Genomic DNA, 16,794 nt, shown 5'->3' with positions numbered 1-16,794 from the left:
ATGCTTTCCCAATGCTTACATGCAATGCATGTCAAACTGACTGGCCTGTTATTTTCAGCTTTATGTCTACCACCCTTTCCTGTATACACAGGGGCTACTATAGCAACTCTCCATTCATTTGGTATAACTCCTTCAACCAAATAATAATCAAGTAAGTACTTAAGATATCCCAACCCATTGCCTTTAGTATATCCCCAGAAATCTTATCAATTCCAGTTGCTTTTTTAGTTTTCAACTTTTGTATCTTACTGTAAATGTCATTGTTATCATAAGTAAATTTTAATACTGCTGACTGTATACTTCTGCCTTTTGAAGATCCTCGCATACACACTCCCCTTGTCCATTAATGATTCCTGGAATGTCCTTCTTTGAACCTGTTTGTGCCTTAAAGTTCCTATACGTACCCTTCCATTTTTCACTAAAATTTGTCTGACCACCAATTATGCTTGCCATCATGTTATCCTTAGCTGACTTCTTTGCTAGATTCAATTTCCTAGTAAGTTCCTTCAATTTGTCCTTACTACCACAGCCATTTCTAACTTTATTTCTTTCCAACCTGCACCTCCTTCTTAGTCTCTGTACTTCTCTGTTATAATATAGTGGATCTTTACCATTCCTTACCACCTTTAAAGGTACAAACCTATTTTCACATTCCTCAACAATTGCTTTAAACCCATCCCAGAGTCTGTTTACATTTTTATTTACCATTTTTCACCAATCATAGTTACTTATTAAAAACTCCCTCATGCCTATTTTATCAACCATATGGTAATGTCTAATAGTCCTAATTTTAATACCTTCCTTTCTTTCACATTTATTTTTGACTACGACAGAAAGAGCTTCGTGATCACTAATACCATCTATTACTTTGGTTTCTGTATAGAGCTCATCTGGTTTTATCAGCACCACATCCAAAATATTCTTCCCTCTAGTTGGTTCCATCACTTTCTGAATCAGCTGCCCTTCCCATATTAACTTATTTGCCATTTGTTGTTCATGCTTCCTGTCGTTCGCATTACATTCCCAATTGACATTTGGTAAATTGAGATCACCTGCTACTATCACATTCCTTTCCATATCATTTCCAAAATAGCTGATTATCTTATCAAATAATTTTGTATCAGATTTAGCGCTACCTTTCCCGGTCTGTACACTCCAAAGACATAAAGTTGCCTATTATCTTTAGAGATGAGCCTTACACCCAGAATTTCATGTTTTTCATCCTTAACTTTTTCGTAGCTTACAAATTCTTCTTTCACCAGAATGAATACTCTCCCTCCTACCATTCCTATACTATCTCTACGATATACACTCCAGTTCCGCGAGAATATTTCTGCATCCATTATATCATTTCTCAGCCGTGATTCACCTCCTATTACAATATCTGGTAAGTATATATCTATTAAATTACTTAATTCGATTCCTTTGTTTACAGTACTTCTGCAGTTGAGCACTAACATTTTTATGTCATCCCTACTTGATTTCCAGTTCTCTGTTCGCTTAACACCGCTTCCTAGGCCACCCCGTTTCCCTGAATGTACCTGCCTATAACCCTTCTAAACAAGTTTCCTAACTAACATGTACCACTGCGGTTTAAGTGAAGGCCATCTGAGCACAGATCCCTGTCTCCTGCCACCCAGTAGGATATAGAAATCTCACTCCCAGTTTCCCACATACCCACTCCATAGTCTCATTTAAATCCTCAATCACCTTCCAGTCAGTATCCCTCCTACATAGTATTCCATTGATAACAATCTCCGCTTCCTTAAACTTCATCCGCGCTGCATTTACGAGATCCCACACATCCCCAAATATGTTGGTACTTATACCTGCTTGCCTTACGTTGTTAGTACCAACGTGAAACACTACCACCTTCTCCTTTCCCTCTTCCTTCTGCTTTCCTCAACATCTGCCTCAACCTAATTCCTGGATAACACTCTACCCTGGTTCCCTTTCCCCACATGTCTAACGATGGAATCCCCCATGACCAGAGCCTCAACCCTACCCACCTCATTTGATCCCCTCCCCTCCTGGTCAGCCCCGTCTTCTCTCACTGTTGCAGAAGCTACTTCCTCGTCCCTTTTCTCCCTCCCATGACCCTGTTCCACCTGTCTTTTCCTTTCCACTACATTACATTTCCCTTTCCTACCTTTTCCCTTCCTCCTACTTCCACACATCTCAGCAACAGTTCCCTGTTCCTCATCTTCCCTCGGTTGTTCTACCTGCAGTGACTCGTACAGATTTCTCACAAACACCTGTCCTGAACTCTGATTCTGAACTGAGCCCTTAGCCTGCAATCTCCTTCCCCTTAAAACATTAGACCACCTGTCTTCTACAATTCCCCCATTTTCTTCCCATCCCTCCTTTACACCTACTGTATCCTGTACATTATTTGAAGGAGGCCTACTTTCCTTCCTGTCCTCTGAGAAAATCCTAATTATCTCCCTCAACTCTCCAACTCCTCCCTCATACTCCTTAATGCCTGGCCACACCCACAGTTCCTACACTTGCACTCTGTAGCCGTTATTTACGGAATAATGGGAAGAAAAGGAAAAATAAAATAACTTATTCTGTGCAAAATGAAAGGAAAGAAATATTGCCTATAAAAATGAAAGGAAAGAAATATTGTCTAGGATAGTTCACAAGGATCACACAACAACATGGTAATTAATATAAGCTACTACTACACTACAATACTACTTAGTTGTACATTTTTTTTTTTCTACAACACCCTAACAGAATGAAAATTGCTGTTAATTACTGAAAACCAAAAGTAGTACACAAGAATTAGGTCTACACAATTCTAAACTGCAGTTAAGTCTACCCTAATTACTGCAACAAAATTCTAGTAAGAGAGTTAATACAGATACCACAGATAGTATAGATACTACAGATACTATACTACACAAATATTTCACAGTAATAGAATAAACACACTAATTTATAATAAGATACCTACTATAATACACTACAATGTTTTAAAACTTTGTGTAGACGTATCCTAATTATAATACAACAGGTTATTACTAAGCACAACTGAAATGGAAATTATAATTGAAGTTTGAAATTTGCAAGAACTCAGATTTCTGAACACTGGTTTGATGGTTTTTGTAACTTCATCTGGAAGGCAATGCTTATGCTGATAAGGTTCATCCATAACAAGTAACCTATTGTACTTACACCAGTTTGATTCACCTTACAGACAAAGAAAATGTTGTGGAGCTGATAGATTATAGGATTTTCATTTTTGGAGCACTTGTGTAAAAATATTGCCCAGACTGCCTGCTTCATTTTATCTGCACTATCTGTATTTCCCCTTACAGCCATGCCATAATATGTCTGTATGTTCTCTTTTTCCTTAGCAGTTTGCCTACCATGCCCAGATATGAACTTTCCATCATCTAGTTTCTTGCCTTTATAATCCTTCACTAACGTACTGAGCTGACATCCTATTCTTTTTTGGACATGTGCTATGCATTCCAACTTCTCAACTTGCACATCACCATAATGTTTGCTATCCAGAACCTTTTTAAAACCTTTGCTATCCCCATCACCCAAATATTTTGTTTACCTAACATCATACAGCTTCAGCGAACTATTGAAAATTTCAACTGCTCCACTTGCTTCCATCCCTCCATTTACACCTGTGTAGTTTACTTTACATTCACCACTGTCTTTATGTTGTTTCATGGAATGTTTACACTTCTTCACATTTTCACATTTCTGCCAGTATTTTGTTAGAGGTACATCATCCATTACCTTCCCAGTGTCCACGCTTGTTGCAGAAACTATACCATTTGCACTTGTTTGCCCACGTTTCTGCCAGGAACCGTCTGATGCAACAGTCAAATCTGTTGAGCCTTCGTTCCCTAACACAGCTTCTTTTTCTCCAACATAATTTTTTCAGCACACACCTTTATACTCTTGCTCTAAATAGTATTAAATTTACTAAACTTTCTTGGACCGGGCAAGTTGGCCATGCGGTTAGAGGCGCGCGACTGTGAGTTTGCATCCAGGAGAGAGTGGGTTTGAATCCCACTGTCGGCAGCCCTGAAGATGGTTTTCCGTTGTTTCCCATTTTCACACCAGGCATGTGCTGGGGCTGTACCTTAATTAAGGCCACGGCCGCTTCCTTCCAACTACTAGGCCTTTCCTATCCCATCATCATCGTAAGACCTATCTGTGTTGGTGCGACGTAAAGCCACTGGCGAAAGAAAGAAGTAACTTTGTTGGTGGTTTGGGTAAGTTCATCACTGCACACAGTCTTTCCTGCTTTTAGCCCTTTTCCAAGTGATTGCATGCTGTACACAAATCTAATGTTGGTCTCATACCCATGTGTTGTCAAATTAGAGCAGGAAAATGTGTGTTTACTATTGCAGCTTATGCATTTTAGATCTAATTTAGCAGCTAAACCTGTCCTCACGTAATTGTATGGAGTGCTCTTCATTTACAGATTTTACTTTTCACATAAAAATTCAAAGCAGTGGAAACTAGTTAAGATCAATTACATGGTTGCATTGGCATACCTGCTCACTGCTGCCGTCACTGTCAGTTTCATTCAAAGATTCACTGTCATATTTGTTACTTACATTATGGTTAGTGAAAAGTTTCTTCTTGATTTACTGCTCACTGGAGTTGATTTTGTTTTACCACAAAGAGGTGTCTCCAATAACCTCACGCTCGCATTACTACATTTAGCAGAACTATTATCCACAGACAGCATATTATTACTATTAATATTCAATTTAGGTTTCCTTCTAGGGCCTACACGGCTTTTCTTGAACAGTCTACTTGAGCCAGGCATCCTAAAAAAAAAATACTTCTTTACTTTTCACAACAGGACGTTATCAAAACAACAGCCATGACACAAAACACAAGACAAGTGTCACCCGCCAAGCCACAACACTTGTACCAAACCACAACACTTGTACCAACCCTAGAAGTAGAGTACCTGCCCTGAAATTTGTTTTTTAAATGCAGAAAAAGTATATTGGTTATACAAAAAGGGGACGTACCCTCAGCTGTCAGGGCGACATTCAAATGAAATTTGAGACCTTTAGGGATGACTTGTACAAAATAAAACAAACGATATTATAAAATAAGGTATGAACTATCAAAAAATATGGAAAAATAACATTTTTTTATTTTTTTTTTTCATTAAGAGGTGTACCACCTTGTGCAGATGAATTAGGCACTTGAACATTACAAATTTCCTTAAAAGTGCAGATAAATTAGGCACAGACACATCAATAATGCTATAATATCTGCCGGAAAATTTCACAGAACTTTTTAAAGTCATATATGATTTTTTTTCTTTTTTGTAATTTTTATATTTTTCTGGTTTTTACATTTTGCTATTATATGGTTTCCTCCAGCACAGTATTGCCTCTCTCTCTGCATGATTCTACCCTATGGGTTGAGGAATACCGCGCAAAGGTATCTTTGAATTTTCTTTTAGTTATCAGTACTATTATGTAAACTTAATTGTTACTTATTGAGCAGAATTGATATCATCAATACGGATAGTATTTCAGTTACTATTGACATTTTCGTGGTTGCATGGTATTCCCTCCCTTACCGCTAACATTATATTGTCTTGTTCACATTTTAATGTCTTCATTTCAGTCCATTGATTGCTGAAAGAAGTCCTGAAAGGACTGGAACATTCTCTATAAAATGTTTATAAAAAGTATAATTTAGATGAATTTGACCAATATAATTTCTTATTAAAGAAATTTTATTTTATTTGAAAATCTCAAAATCAGAAGTGCTTCAGGGGTGTCAAAACAAAACCTACTGGTTATGAGTCAAACAGAAATTCGTGGATGACTGATTATTATGGAATAGTGGCTAAAGAAATTGGACTGTAGAATGAAAAAGTTAAAGAAGATAAGCCTCTCCCCCCGAAATAGGCCTGGAAAATGTCTGAGTGGAAATCCAGTGTTCAGCTGGTTGGATATCATTGCCAACTTCAAAGTGCACTACAGTCAAATGTTAATACAACTTTTAGTAATACGGTCAAATGCAAGAGATGAACATTTCTTCATTAATGTACTCCAGACTATGGAGTTGATTTCTGCTGCATGGGAGCATGTACCATCCTCCTCAGTCAACAACTTTTTCCATATCGAGGTACACTTTGATGATGATCTGGCTGTATATGGAGCCTTACAGTACAAGGAGATCATTGATGATGTACGTCAACATGGCATTGTTCAGGAGGATGGAGTAGCTGCAAACAATGATACCTGTAGTGACTGCAAAGATGGCTTTAATCTTCAATTATACAACTTGGTGACTTTTTAAATGCAGTGGATGTCTGTAGGCATTACATCAGTGCACAAAGTTGTAGTGCGAAAGCTGTTAATGCACTAATAAGTTTGCAAAATTAGATTTATACACTTAATGCTAGAAAAGTAAAACCAAAATGTCTGATTTCTTTAGCCACGCTGAGTGGCTCAGATGGTTGAGGTGCTGCTGGTCTTCTGACCCCAACTTGGGAGGTTCAATTCTGGCTCCATATGGTGGTATTTGAAGGTGCTCAAATACATCAGCCTCGTGTCGGGAGATTTACTGGCACGTAAAAGAACTCCTTCTCCGGCACCTCTGTGTCTCCAAAAACCATAAAAGTATTTAGTGGTACGTAAATCCAATAATATTATCTGATTTCTCTAAACCAGGGTCAATCTCAAAATGACCTGTCACGTTGGGGTCAGCAGACCAGCACTTCAACCATCTGAGCCACTCAGCCCAGCTGAAGAAATCAGATTCTTTTTTTTCCCCATTGTTTTTCTCAAGTTCTTCATATGTAGGCACAGTGTACAATACTATGGTATTATCTTTCTTACTAACTTTTAGCACAAAATAAATCATGACATTGTTTACAGTGACAATATTAGCTAAGTTTCCTGGTTTAAGTGAAAAGAAGTTTAAGGTGAAAAGTTCTGATTAATGTTAAAACAAAAAATGTATTATTTACGTTGAGACTTTGTCAACGTATTCATTAATAATGTTGCAAACCTGATAGTTAAAAGAATCGTAAGTACAAATAATATTGTTAACTTACATATCTGAAGTAACCCGTTTTTAATCTTATTTCTGAAAATAGACAAAAAATTTAAAGAATTATTTAACATCTAAACCCGATTTGAAAGTAATTCTTAGTTGTATGTAAAATTTCCTAGTCACCTTGAGATATGAGTATAACTTGGGTTCAGTTGTATATATGCGTGTACTAAATCCTGATACAAACTATTTGCAGTTTGAGCTGTATTTTACGAGTCTGGTAGACACCTCCTTCCCCTACTCCATCAACCAATAGCACTTGGCTACCATCAGAGAACTGATCATACCAGGTGTTACTTCATTTTGGAGCTGTTATGGAATCTAGTATTTTGTAACGGTTAATGCAAGATAGCCTTGCAGTCAAAAGATTACGCCTAAATAGGGCATGTCAAAATGCCTCATTGTAGGTTTTGACCAAGTTTGTCTTCTATTTGAGAATTGTAAAAGGACTTCTGTAGAATAGAGGATATTCCGAGAGACAAAGCAAGTTAGTCGCACATTGCAGGTCACGGGGCTGTACCTTAAACAAGGCTACGGTTACTTCCTTCCCACTCCTATACCTTTCCTATTCCATTGTTACCATAAGACCTATCTGTGTGTTTTGTGATGTAAAAGCAAATTGTTAATAATAATAATAATAATAATAATAATAATAATAATAATAAATATTTTAAAGCCCATGGTACAGTTAATGTAGTTATAAGCCAGTATTCAGGAGGTGATGGATTGAAATCCCATCATCGACAGCCCTGATAAGTTTCCAGCCTTTTCCTATTTTCACACGAGGCAAATACAGAGAATGTTATTTCCATTTTTTAACTTACCTGTATATTAGCTTTGATGAAATGTGTAAATAGCATATAACATAGAATGTGGTTGTAACAAGATCACGAAAACTGTAGATTAACTTGCTCATACTGTCATCACAATGCTGAAAGGAGTATAGAAACATACACAAGAAGTATCCAGGTTTTATCAAATTCAATCAGCAGTGTGGTAGTGACAGAAAACTTGCAAAGAGAGATTTTAAAAAATATATTAAAGCTGCTGCCTTGTCTGTTTTCTACCTGAAATTTGAAAGAGTGTATTAGAAAACTTCATTGAAAAACTGGGCTGTCCTTCATAGTATCTTAAAATTCTGATAGAATTTTGAAAAAAAAAAAAAAAAAATAAAAAAAAATAAGACCATGATTTTGTGTGAATCTGTTTCATTCTTGATACACAAATGTGAAGAGTAAGGAGTAAAGAAGATGAATACAACAAAAGAAGGAGAACAAAAAATACAGGTTTATACATGTTAGAAGACAAAAAATACACAATTAACACTACAGGAGGATAGGAACCCAGTAGATTTAAAATGTATGTGGGAAGGGAATGAAACATACCGTACATTATCAAGTTCAGGAAACTTGATAGGTTACTTTGAATTCATATCTGCACATTTTGATTTTTCATACAAAAAGGAGGAAGAATATTTAAACCCAAAGCCGCCAAGCAGACATGTATAAAAGCTAATATGAGTTTGATGATATCGTAGCCTATATAATCGAGAACTGTTTCAAAGATTGTAAATATTGGATTGTTTCAAATATATTTTTCTTTCTGGTTCAACGGTAATTGTAACTATTTTAACTGTTATCTGTATTCTCTAAACATTCTTTTTTGTTTTTAAATATTTCTTGCCTTCTGTTTCATCTTTTAATGCAACAATCGAAAATCATGAATTACATGTCTATAAGCACTCTTGCTGGGTCAACATAATTTTGTTGTAAGTACTGTTGTATTGGTTGATCTAGAAAAGACGTACAACAAGCTGTCCTGGAAAGACACTTGAAGGTGTATGGGAGAGAAGGGAGTACTGGAAAAGTATGTGTGATTGATGAGATATATGTAAAACAAGTAAGGACAAGCGTTGGCATGTTGGAAGGTATATCTGTAAGAGGAAATTTGCATCAGGGGTCATCAGTAAGTCCATAAATCTTCCTCCTGATAACGGATATCATATCTGAGGAAATCTGGACCCAGCTCTCTGGTGCGCGATGTCCTTGAACAGTATCGCCCCATGTTGTTTGAAGAAAGCTGAGGTGGAGGAGAATCTGGTAAATTGGAGAATTGCTCTTGAAGAAAAGAGGGCTGAAGACTAGTAGACTGAAAACTGAACACATAGTATTTGGTGCGTCGGATGATGGAAATAGAAGGATTCAGATGAGTGGAGTAAGGCTGAAAAATGCTGACACTTTCAAGTACCAGGGTCAACGGTGACTGAAAATAGAGATCTAAGTGCAGAAACAGCCCACAGAAAACAGATAGCCTTGCTAAACTGGGAAAGAATATCTAGTGCTCTGTGATAAATCACAGACCACTAAACTTGAGAGAATAGCACATAAAATGGCAATTGGACCTACAGTGCTGGGCAATGAAGAAATCTGAGGAGAGGAAACTGGATGTTGCAGAAATGAAGATGCTAAGTTGGATATGTGGGGTTACAAGAATGGACCAGATAAGGAATGAAGAAATCAAAGGATTTATAAAAGTGATAGAAATATTGACGAAAGTCCAAGAAAGATGGTTGCAGTGGTATGGATACATTTCGAGACAGGGTCAAGGTTGCATTGGGAGAAAAGTATTTGAAATGAATGTTGGTGAAGGAGAGAAAAACCAAAGAGGCAGTGGATGGATTATGCGAGAGAAGAGATGTGACATAGGAGACTAACGGAGGATGACATTTGGTACCAAGGAGGGTGGAAGAGGTCCTCCAGAAACTCTGACCCCATCTGAATGGGAAAAGTTGGATTAGAAGAAGAAGAAGAAGAGGAGGAGGAGGAAGAATAAGAAGACTGTATAAAGAATCTCTCTCTTATCCTCTTTTTGATTGTACTGTAAAATATGTGAACATTACAGATGATGTAACACTTTATAAAGTATGGTATTACAACTTAAGAATGCTAAAAATCACTCTCCTATAGGTTACCTGCCAAGTTCATGTATTTCATTTGTCTATTCCAGGAAGAAGACAGGAAAGGAGGATCTGGTAATTCCATTGGCCCTTTTGATCCAGTCACTGCGAATGGGCCTACAAACAAACTCTCATCTGGAAATCTGTTTACAAGTGAAGGTCTTCAAGTATCATACCGGGACTTGGACCAGATATTTGATAATTCTGATGATACATCGAGTGATGAGACGGTAAGGAATTCTTCCACGATAGAAGGAAACTATATCATTCTGAAACTTGGTTCAGTCTTAAAAATATATAGGACAAGCTTATTGATGTTCTCAACCTGTACTTATTACACTGGTTAACATGTTTAGGAGAAAGACTACATAACATATGGTTATACATAAAAATAAGAAGGCAAAAGGTATTAGTGGGCTGAGTGACTCAGATGGAAGAGTGTTGACTGTTTCCCAAATTGGGGTGGTGTTTGAAGGTGCTCTAATACATCGGCATATAATTCCTGGGGGACAAAGTTCCAGAACCTTGGTGTCTCTGAAAACCATCGTGGTTAATGGGGCTTATAAATAATAGCATGATTATTAGTAAATAACCAGACTATAAGATCTGAATATTTATAGATTATAGTATATCTTCAGACTGGCATTACTTGCAATTACACTATACTGCCGCCATCAACACAGATTACAGCAACTACCAGTCTTCCTAGCCCCAGAGTTAATAAACTTTCAAAAAATTTGGATACGGCAGCAGGACATTTTCTGAGCATTGATTGATACATACTTTGCCAGTTGTATCTGTAAGTTCCCTATTGTTAGCCTGTTTTTTATTTTAAGGCTTGGTTTCTCAGAACCGACGCATGCGAGGTGCGAGGTGCGAGGCCCGCCTCGCACAAATCTAGACTACACAAACTTATGCAAGTGGTTTCTCAAGCTGCGCAGTGCGCAGTGTGCGCAACCTCGCAGTGAGACCTCGCAGCGTCACCGCGCACTGATTCGTCCGGCCAGATTTGTGCGAGGCGACAGCAGTGCGAGGCGACATTGTTTCTGTTCTTGTTTTTACTGTTTTAAGCAACACGATGAGCTTTACGGACGAAGTGGACGAGGAACTGATTAAAGAAGTTCGAATACACCCAGTGTTGTAAGTTAACACAAGAGCTACAAACACAACGTTGTGAAAGACAACTTATGGAAAATGATATCACTGAAGTTGGATAGAACAGCTAATAAATGTTGCTAGTTTTATGTAGTAAACGATGGTCTTGAGAAGGAAAGAGTTCGTAAAAATAGAATCTCCAAAAACGGAGGTACCAGACGATTAATGTTAATTTACTGTCATTTGGAACCTCCGTTCTTGGGATTCTTTGTTTTTTCATTGATGTGGTAGATGCCTCTGTGGATCGGTGGTAGGGTGTCTATTATTCTATTGTTATTATTATTATTATTATTAATGTTACTTATAACAAATATAATGAGTTCAGTTTCAAAGGATTAAATTATTAACAGATTTAGAAATGATATATCAACCAATAAATCCATTACTTTAATATCAAATATGCCAATATATATAATTTTACAAAATTTGTATTGTTCATTTAATAATATCACGTGTTTTATTTTAATAACGATGTTCATTCCGTTATTATGCTAATTGGGTCACAGAAAAAGTAAACTATAGGTAAACAAATACATGTTTGTCCGTTAGAAAAAAAACTTTCACTCCACCCTGTTAGCATTTCTCTTTGTCATACCGATTCTCTCTTCCTGCTACAAAAATATTTCTTGAAGCTGTCTCTTGTCATGAAAGCATCATGTATAGAATTACCTCCGTTGTCAGCTGCCAGAGGAATCATGTTTTCTTCTGTTAATTCCAAATAGCCAATAAAGTGTTAATTTGGGCAAGGAATTCGCTCATTCCGGAGAAGGTTGTGGACGATACAGGCTGACATCACAAGATCATCAACAGTTTCCATTGATACTGCTATAGGGGTGAAGAAAACCCTCCAGTACTGACACATAATCCGCTTCCTCTTCCAACAGTAGCGCACAGGCTGCGAGACATGTGCTCGGCAACTGATCCGCTTCGCAGCCTGGGAAACCACGAGCCTCGCAGCGTCATTAGGATGAAAGTACCCAACGTCGGCCTCGCACCTCGCACCTCGCATGCGTCAGTTCTGAGAAACCAAGCCTTTAAATGTTCATCAATCATTACTGCAAACATTCAGATAACCTTTGAAACTTCTTTCAGTGGATTTCTGATAAAATAAAATATTTGAACCTTTCCCCTTATTTTCTGTTGATAGCCATGTTGAAAAGAAATGCTGTAATTATCCTTCTTTCAATTTCATTCTGAAAAATGTATATTTACTTGATTCTTTAAAGATGTGGTCTAGAAGTTAACATATTTTGTTCCTGCTGAACTGTCCCTTGACTCATTCCCTACATTGCTGTAGCAAATTTAAATATTGGGATGATTTTAAAGACAACCAACCAAAGTGGTCTCAATCCCACTGTAACAAAAGTTTTTTCTTTCTAAATTCTAATTTTAAATTGTTGACCGTTTCATTTCCATGAATATTAACTAACATAATGACCATGGATGATTCTTCTCAACCGTTGTCCCAATTCAACGGTCCCAAGTAGTAATGTTGTATGTCAAAACTCAATGTTTGGAGATGTGACACTTTTTATGTTTGTGCATTCCTCACAAACCAGGGTAATTACTTGGTGGTGTTTTTTACAATTTAGTGTTGATGTTGAACAGGAAGACACAAATATATACAAATTTTTATTTATTTTAAGTATTGATTACAGAACTACATGAGATACAATAATCAGATTCTAAATAATTTAAAATATGAACATTGAATGTTGTAAAATATAGAATAATTTGATGATTATTTAAGTATGTTTCATTGTTTATTGTGTTTCAACATAGGTAACATTATTTATTTATTCATCTCTAACATGGCCGATAATCTTAGATGTTAGACCCCTTTAAACAACAAGCATCATCTCTAACATACACTTTAAATTATTTAATACTCAATATTTAATTATTTGACATTCAATTTTTTAAGCCTAATACAAAAGTAATTAGATTTAAATGGAAAACGCTATGAAATTACACACAATGATAATTATGTCAGCTTCTGTTGTGTATTGGTTAGTGTGACTAGCTGCCACCCCCGGAGGCACAAAATTTGAAAAGTGGCACGAGGGCTGGAATGGGGTCTTCTCAGTCTTAGGGAGTCATCTGGGTAGTGGTGGGGGGTTTGATCTTCCCTTCAGCCATCCTCTAAGTGGTCTTTCATGGTTTCCCATTTCTCCTCTAGGCAAATGCTGGGATGGTACCCAACTTACAAAGCCACGGCCTCTTCCTTGTCTATCCCTTACGATCTTCCCATCCCCCCCCCCCCCCTCCACCAGAAGGCCCGTGTTTAGCCTAGCAGGTGAGGCCGCACGCATGCGGTACTGGTCCTCCTCCCCAGTTTTGTCGCCCAGACCCTAAGTCTCACGCTCCTGACACTGCCCTTGAGGTGGTACAGGTGGGATCCCTCGCTAAGTCTGAGGGAAAAACCAACCCTGTTGGGTGAACGCATTAAGAAAGAAAAGAAGACAGAATGATAATTACGATTGAATACAGATAGTTCATGATATTATACAAATAATATGCCATGAATATTTAGGTTGGATTATGATCACTTGTAAGTATGGCTTCAACAAATCAATACGAGTCGAGTGGTTCGCGACGTATAGAGAGTGTTAGTGGTGTATTTTGGTGAAGATGCACTAGACAATGACGGTGATACTGATTTCAGCTTTGGTGATAGGCTAAAAGAGAGACATTTCATCTCTGGGACTCCATCCGCAGACAAGAAAAAAATATCCTAGCCAGCAATTTGTGTTCTGTCAGAAAATACGTGTTTGAAAAATGTATGAACAATGTGCGCTGCCTGCAGAAATGTGCCCTTGTGCTTCAACTCTTGTTTTGAGGCATCATACTAAACTCTACATATAAAGGTAGAATACAAACACATTTAATTAGTATTTCAAGAAAATTATTTTTCCAAAACGTCAGTAAAATACAAAGCACGTTTGAGTTAAACAATCTGCGATAAATTCAAGTCCATAACGTGTGGTGGGCATTTCTTGCTGAACGACACTTTATCGTCCATAACGGGGAACGGGTTAATCATATAGCGCAATGACTGCAAATAGAAGGCACACAAGCAATGACTCGTAAGTAAATCAGTCAAATATTTTTTCCTATAATAAAAAGTTGAAGAATGAAAATGTTAATAATAAAAATAATAATATTATGAGAGCTATGTTGGTTGAACTAAGTGGAAATAAAATAACAAAATTTGCCAGTATAATAGGCAGCCTATTTGATGCTCATTAAGAACCCTTGCATAGTTTACAAAAATAATTTATTATTATTATTATTATTACTATCATTATTATCATTATTATTATACCATAAACATACACCTAAACTAATTATTTCTTTGCTTTCGACGATATTGAGTGCCATTTGCACCATTTTCCTTGTGCGGGAACTAAAAACCCTAATCATGAGGAGGAAGATGCGATACAGGCTTCTTTCATACCAATTTGCAAACCATCACCTGTGAAATTGTGCCAAAACAAGAGAAGCTTGATTTTTATGTTTTAGCAGTCGTGGAAACAAGATAAAACAAACCTACCAATTATATTTGAAAATTCAACTGTGTTACGCAGCAATGAAAAGCTTTGAGTAGTATAATTGTAAATCAAGATAAAATGTTGATACCTCTAACAGGGGATCTAGTTACTGTTACAATATTAATATTTTTGGGAATAACTTATTTTTTTCAATTGTAAACATACAGTTTTCTATGGTTCAAATGATAGACAATTTAAATGTTAGTTCAGTGGTTGACAATTATTTCTTCAAAACAAGTCCTGCTATCAGAAGAATGATGCCTGATGAGATTTTGAGTATGACGTCTATTGCTAGAGATGCAAGTGGCGGGGCTAGTATGGAAAAAAATGCCTAACATAGAAAATGCAAATTTCTGTGGAATTAAGCCTGAACATAATTTGTGTAGGAAATGAAAACTTCAGAGAACATGGCTGGATTTCTTTCCCAGGTTAGAATGTAATTCTGACATATGTGTGCTAAATACTCAGAAAATAACTGTTCATAATGGACAGTGGGATTTTCCAGTTCCTTGAAGACAGGAAACACTTTTGTTTCATGTTAAAAGTCAAATACATTTTAGGCAATTTAATGTGGGGTGAAGTACAGTTAGAACCAGAAAACTCTCCACTTGCATAATATATTAAAAATATAGTCTTCAATATTTGAGCACATCTTAATTCAACCTATTTTAGAAGCATCAGTAACAACCTTTACTGACCTCCCTAAGCAAGTTGACCTTCCAACTAAACTAGGTTGTAATATGGAGACAAAACAATACATAAATGATAACTGCTGACTTTTCATTCAATTCATTGCTAAACAGTTACAGGAAGATGTGGTAAAAGAAACTGAAAAATGCTCTATGTTTCAGTATTTTGATTGGCACTTCCAGGGACCGAAATCCTGAAGAATGTGTGATTATTTTCGCTTGTTATGTAACTGATGGGGTGATGCAGGACTTCAGAACTGTAGGACACAGTCGTATTTCGCGGTTATTACAGGGCTACTGGGGTATAGTAGGGCTTGATTGGAGAAGAGAAAAGTACAGAGTTAGTGTGGGAACTGACGAGTCATTGCCAATGATTGCCTCTAAATCAGGTTTTGTAGTACGTTTGAAAGAAGTAGTTCCGCATTTAGTTAGCATTCGCTGGGCCACTCGTCGCCCACAGTTGATCAACCTTGAAATTCCAGATGAATCGGATGTTTGAGGTTTATCGGATGAACACGAAGGTGATGATTTAGCGAAACATCCAGTAATGAACTTGTCACCGTTCTGATATTAGATGTAAAAAGTTGTAGAAAGATTTGTGCTTCGTAAGAGATGGCCTCTATCACTCTTCTTTGCCCTCATAATTATTGGAGCAATAAATGCCTATATAATTTCCTTGGCAAGCGGAAAAGATAAACTAAGAGAGTTGGCCGTGCGGTTAGGATGCACGGCTGTGACCTTGTATTCGGGAGATAGTGGGTTTGAATCCCACGGTCGGCAGCCCTGAAGATGGTTTTCTGTGGTTTCCCATTTTCACACCACTGGGGCTGTACTTTAATAAAGGTCACAGCCGCTACCTTCGCAGTCCTAGTCCTTTCCCGTCCCTCCGTCACCGAAAACCTTCAATGTGTTAGTGCAATGTTAAATAAGTAAAGGAAGTAGGAAAAAATGACGTGAATCAGGAGGGCAGTTCTGAAGAATTTGTCTTGTGAACTCTGCATGGATTATTGGAAGATGGGACACACGTTACCCTACATTCCATAACAACTGAAGACAAAAAATAGAGCTTCTTGCTGGATTGAAGAGTGAACCACAATGCCCTGGAAATGCAGACCAAGAAAGTGGGCACTGCTTTTTGTAGACCAGATCTTCAAGAGTGTCATGTATGTCGTGCCAAAGGTTCCTATGCACAGAACATTGGGTGACGTATGGTGCAGATAGTGCAAATAATTGGGATTCTCAAGAAGATGAGAATTTCGATGAATGGCATTAAATACTTTTGTACATGGCATGAACTTCAGTATCGTATAAAGAAAAGGGTGTAATTGTAAACATGACTGAATGACTTAGTGGGCGTTCTTGTGTGCGTTTTAAGTAT

The 16,794-nt window shown here is 37.3% G+C and overlaps 1 protein-coding gene across 2 annotated transcripts in view; it reads left to right on the top strand.

Annotated features, from left to right (window-relative positions):
• skd (mediator complex subunit skuld) overlaps positions 1–16,794 on the top strand; it is an 888,725-nt gene that overhangs the window by 540,514 nt on the left and 331,417 nt on the right. For both annotated transcript variants that reach the window (XM_067142112.2, XM_067142111.2), the window contains one exon: positions 10,072–10,251. In XM_067142112.2, the coding sequence (XP_066998213.1) occupies positions 10,072–10,251 (180 nt within the window). The remainder of the gene's footprint in view (positions 1–10,071; positions 10,252–16,794) is intronic.

This window comes from Anabrus simplex, chromosome 2 (assembly GCF_040414725.1).
Source record: "Anabrus simplex isolate iqAnaSimp1 chromosome 2, ASM4041472v1, whole genome shotgun sequence".
Taxonomy (NCBI): domain Eukaryota; kingdom Metazoa; phylum Arthropoda; class Insecta; order Orthoptera; family Tettigoniidae; genus Anabrus; species Anabrus simplex.
The sequence above is the reverse complement of the archived record's forward strand: the minus strand, read 5'-3'. Positions and strand labels throughout refer to the sequence as shown.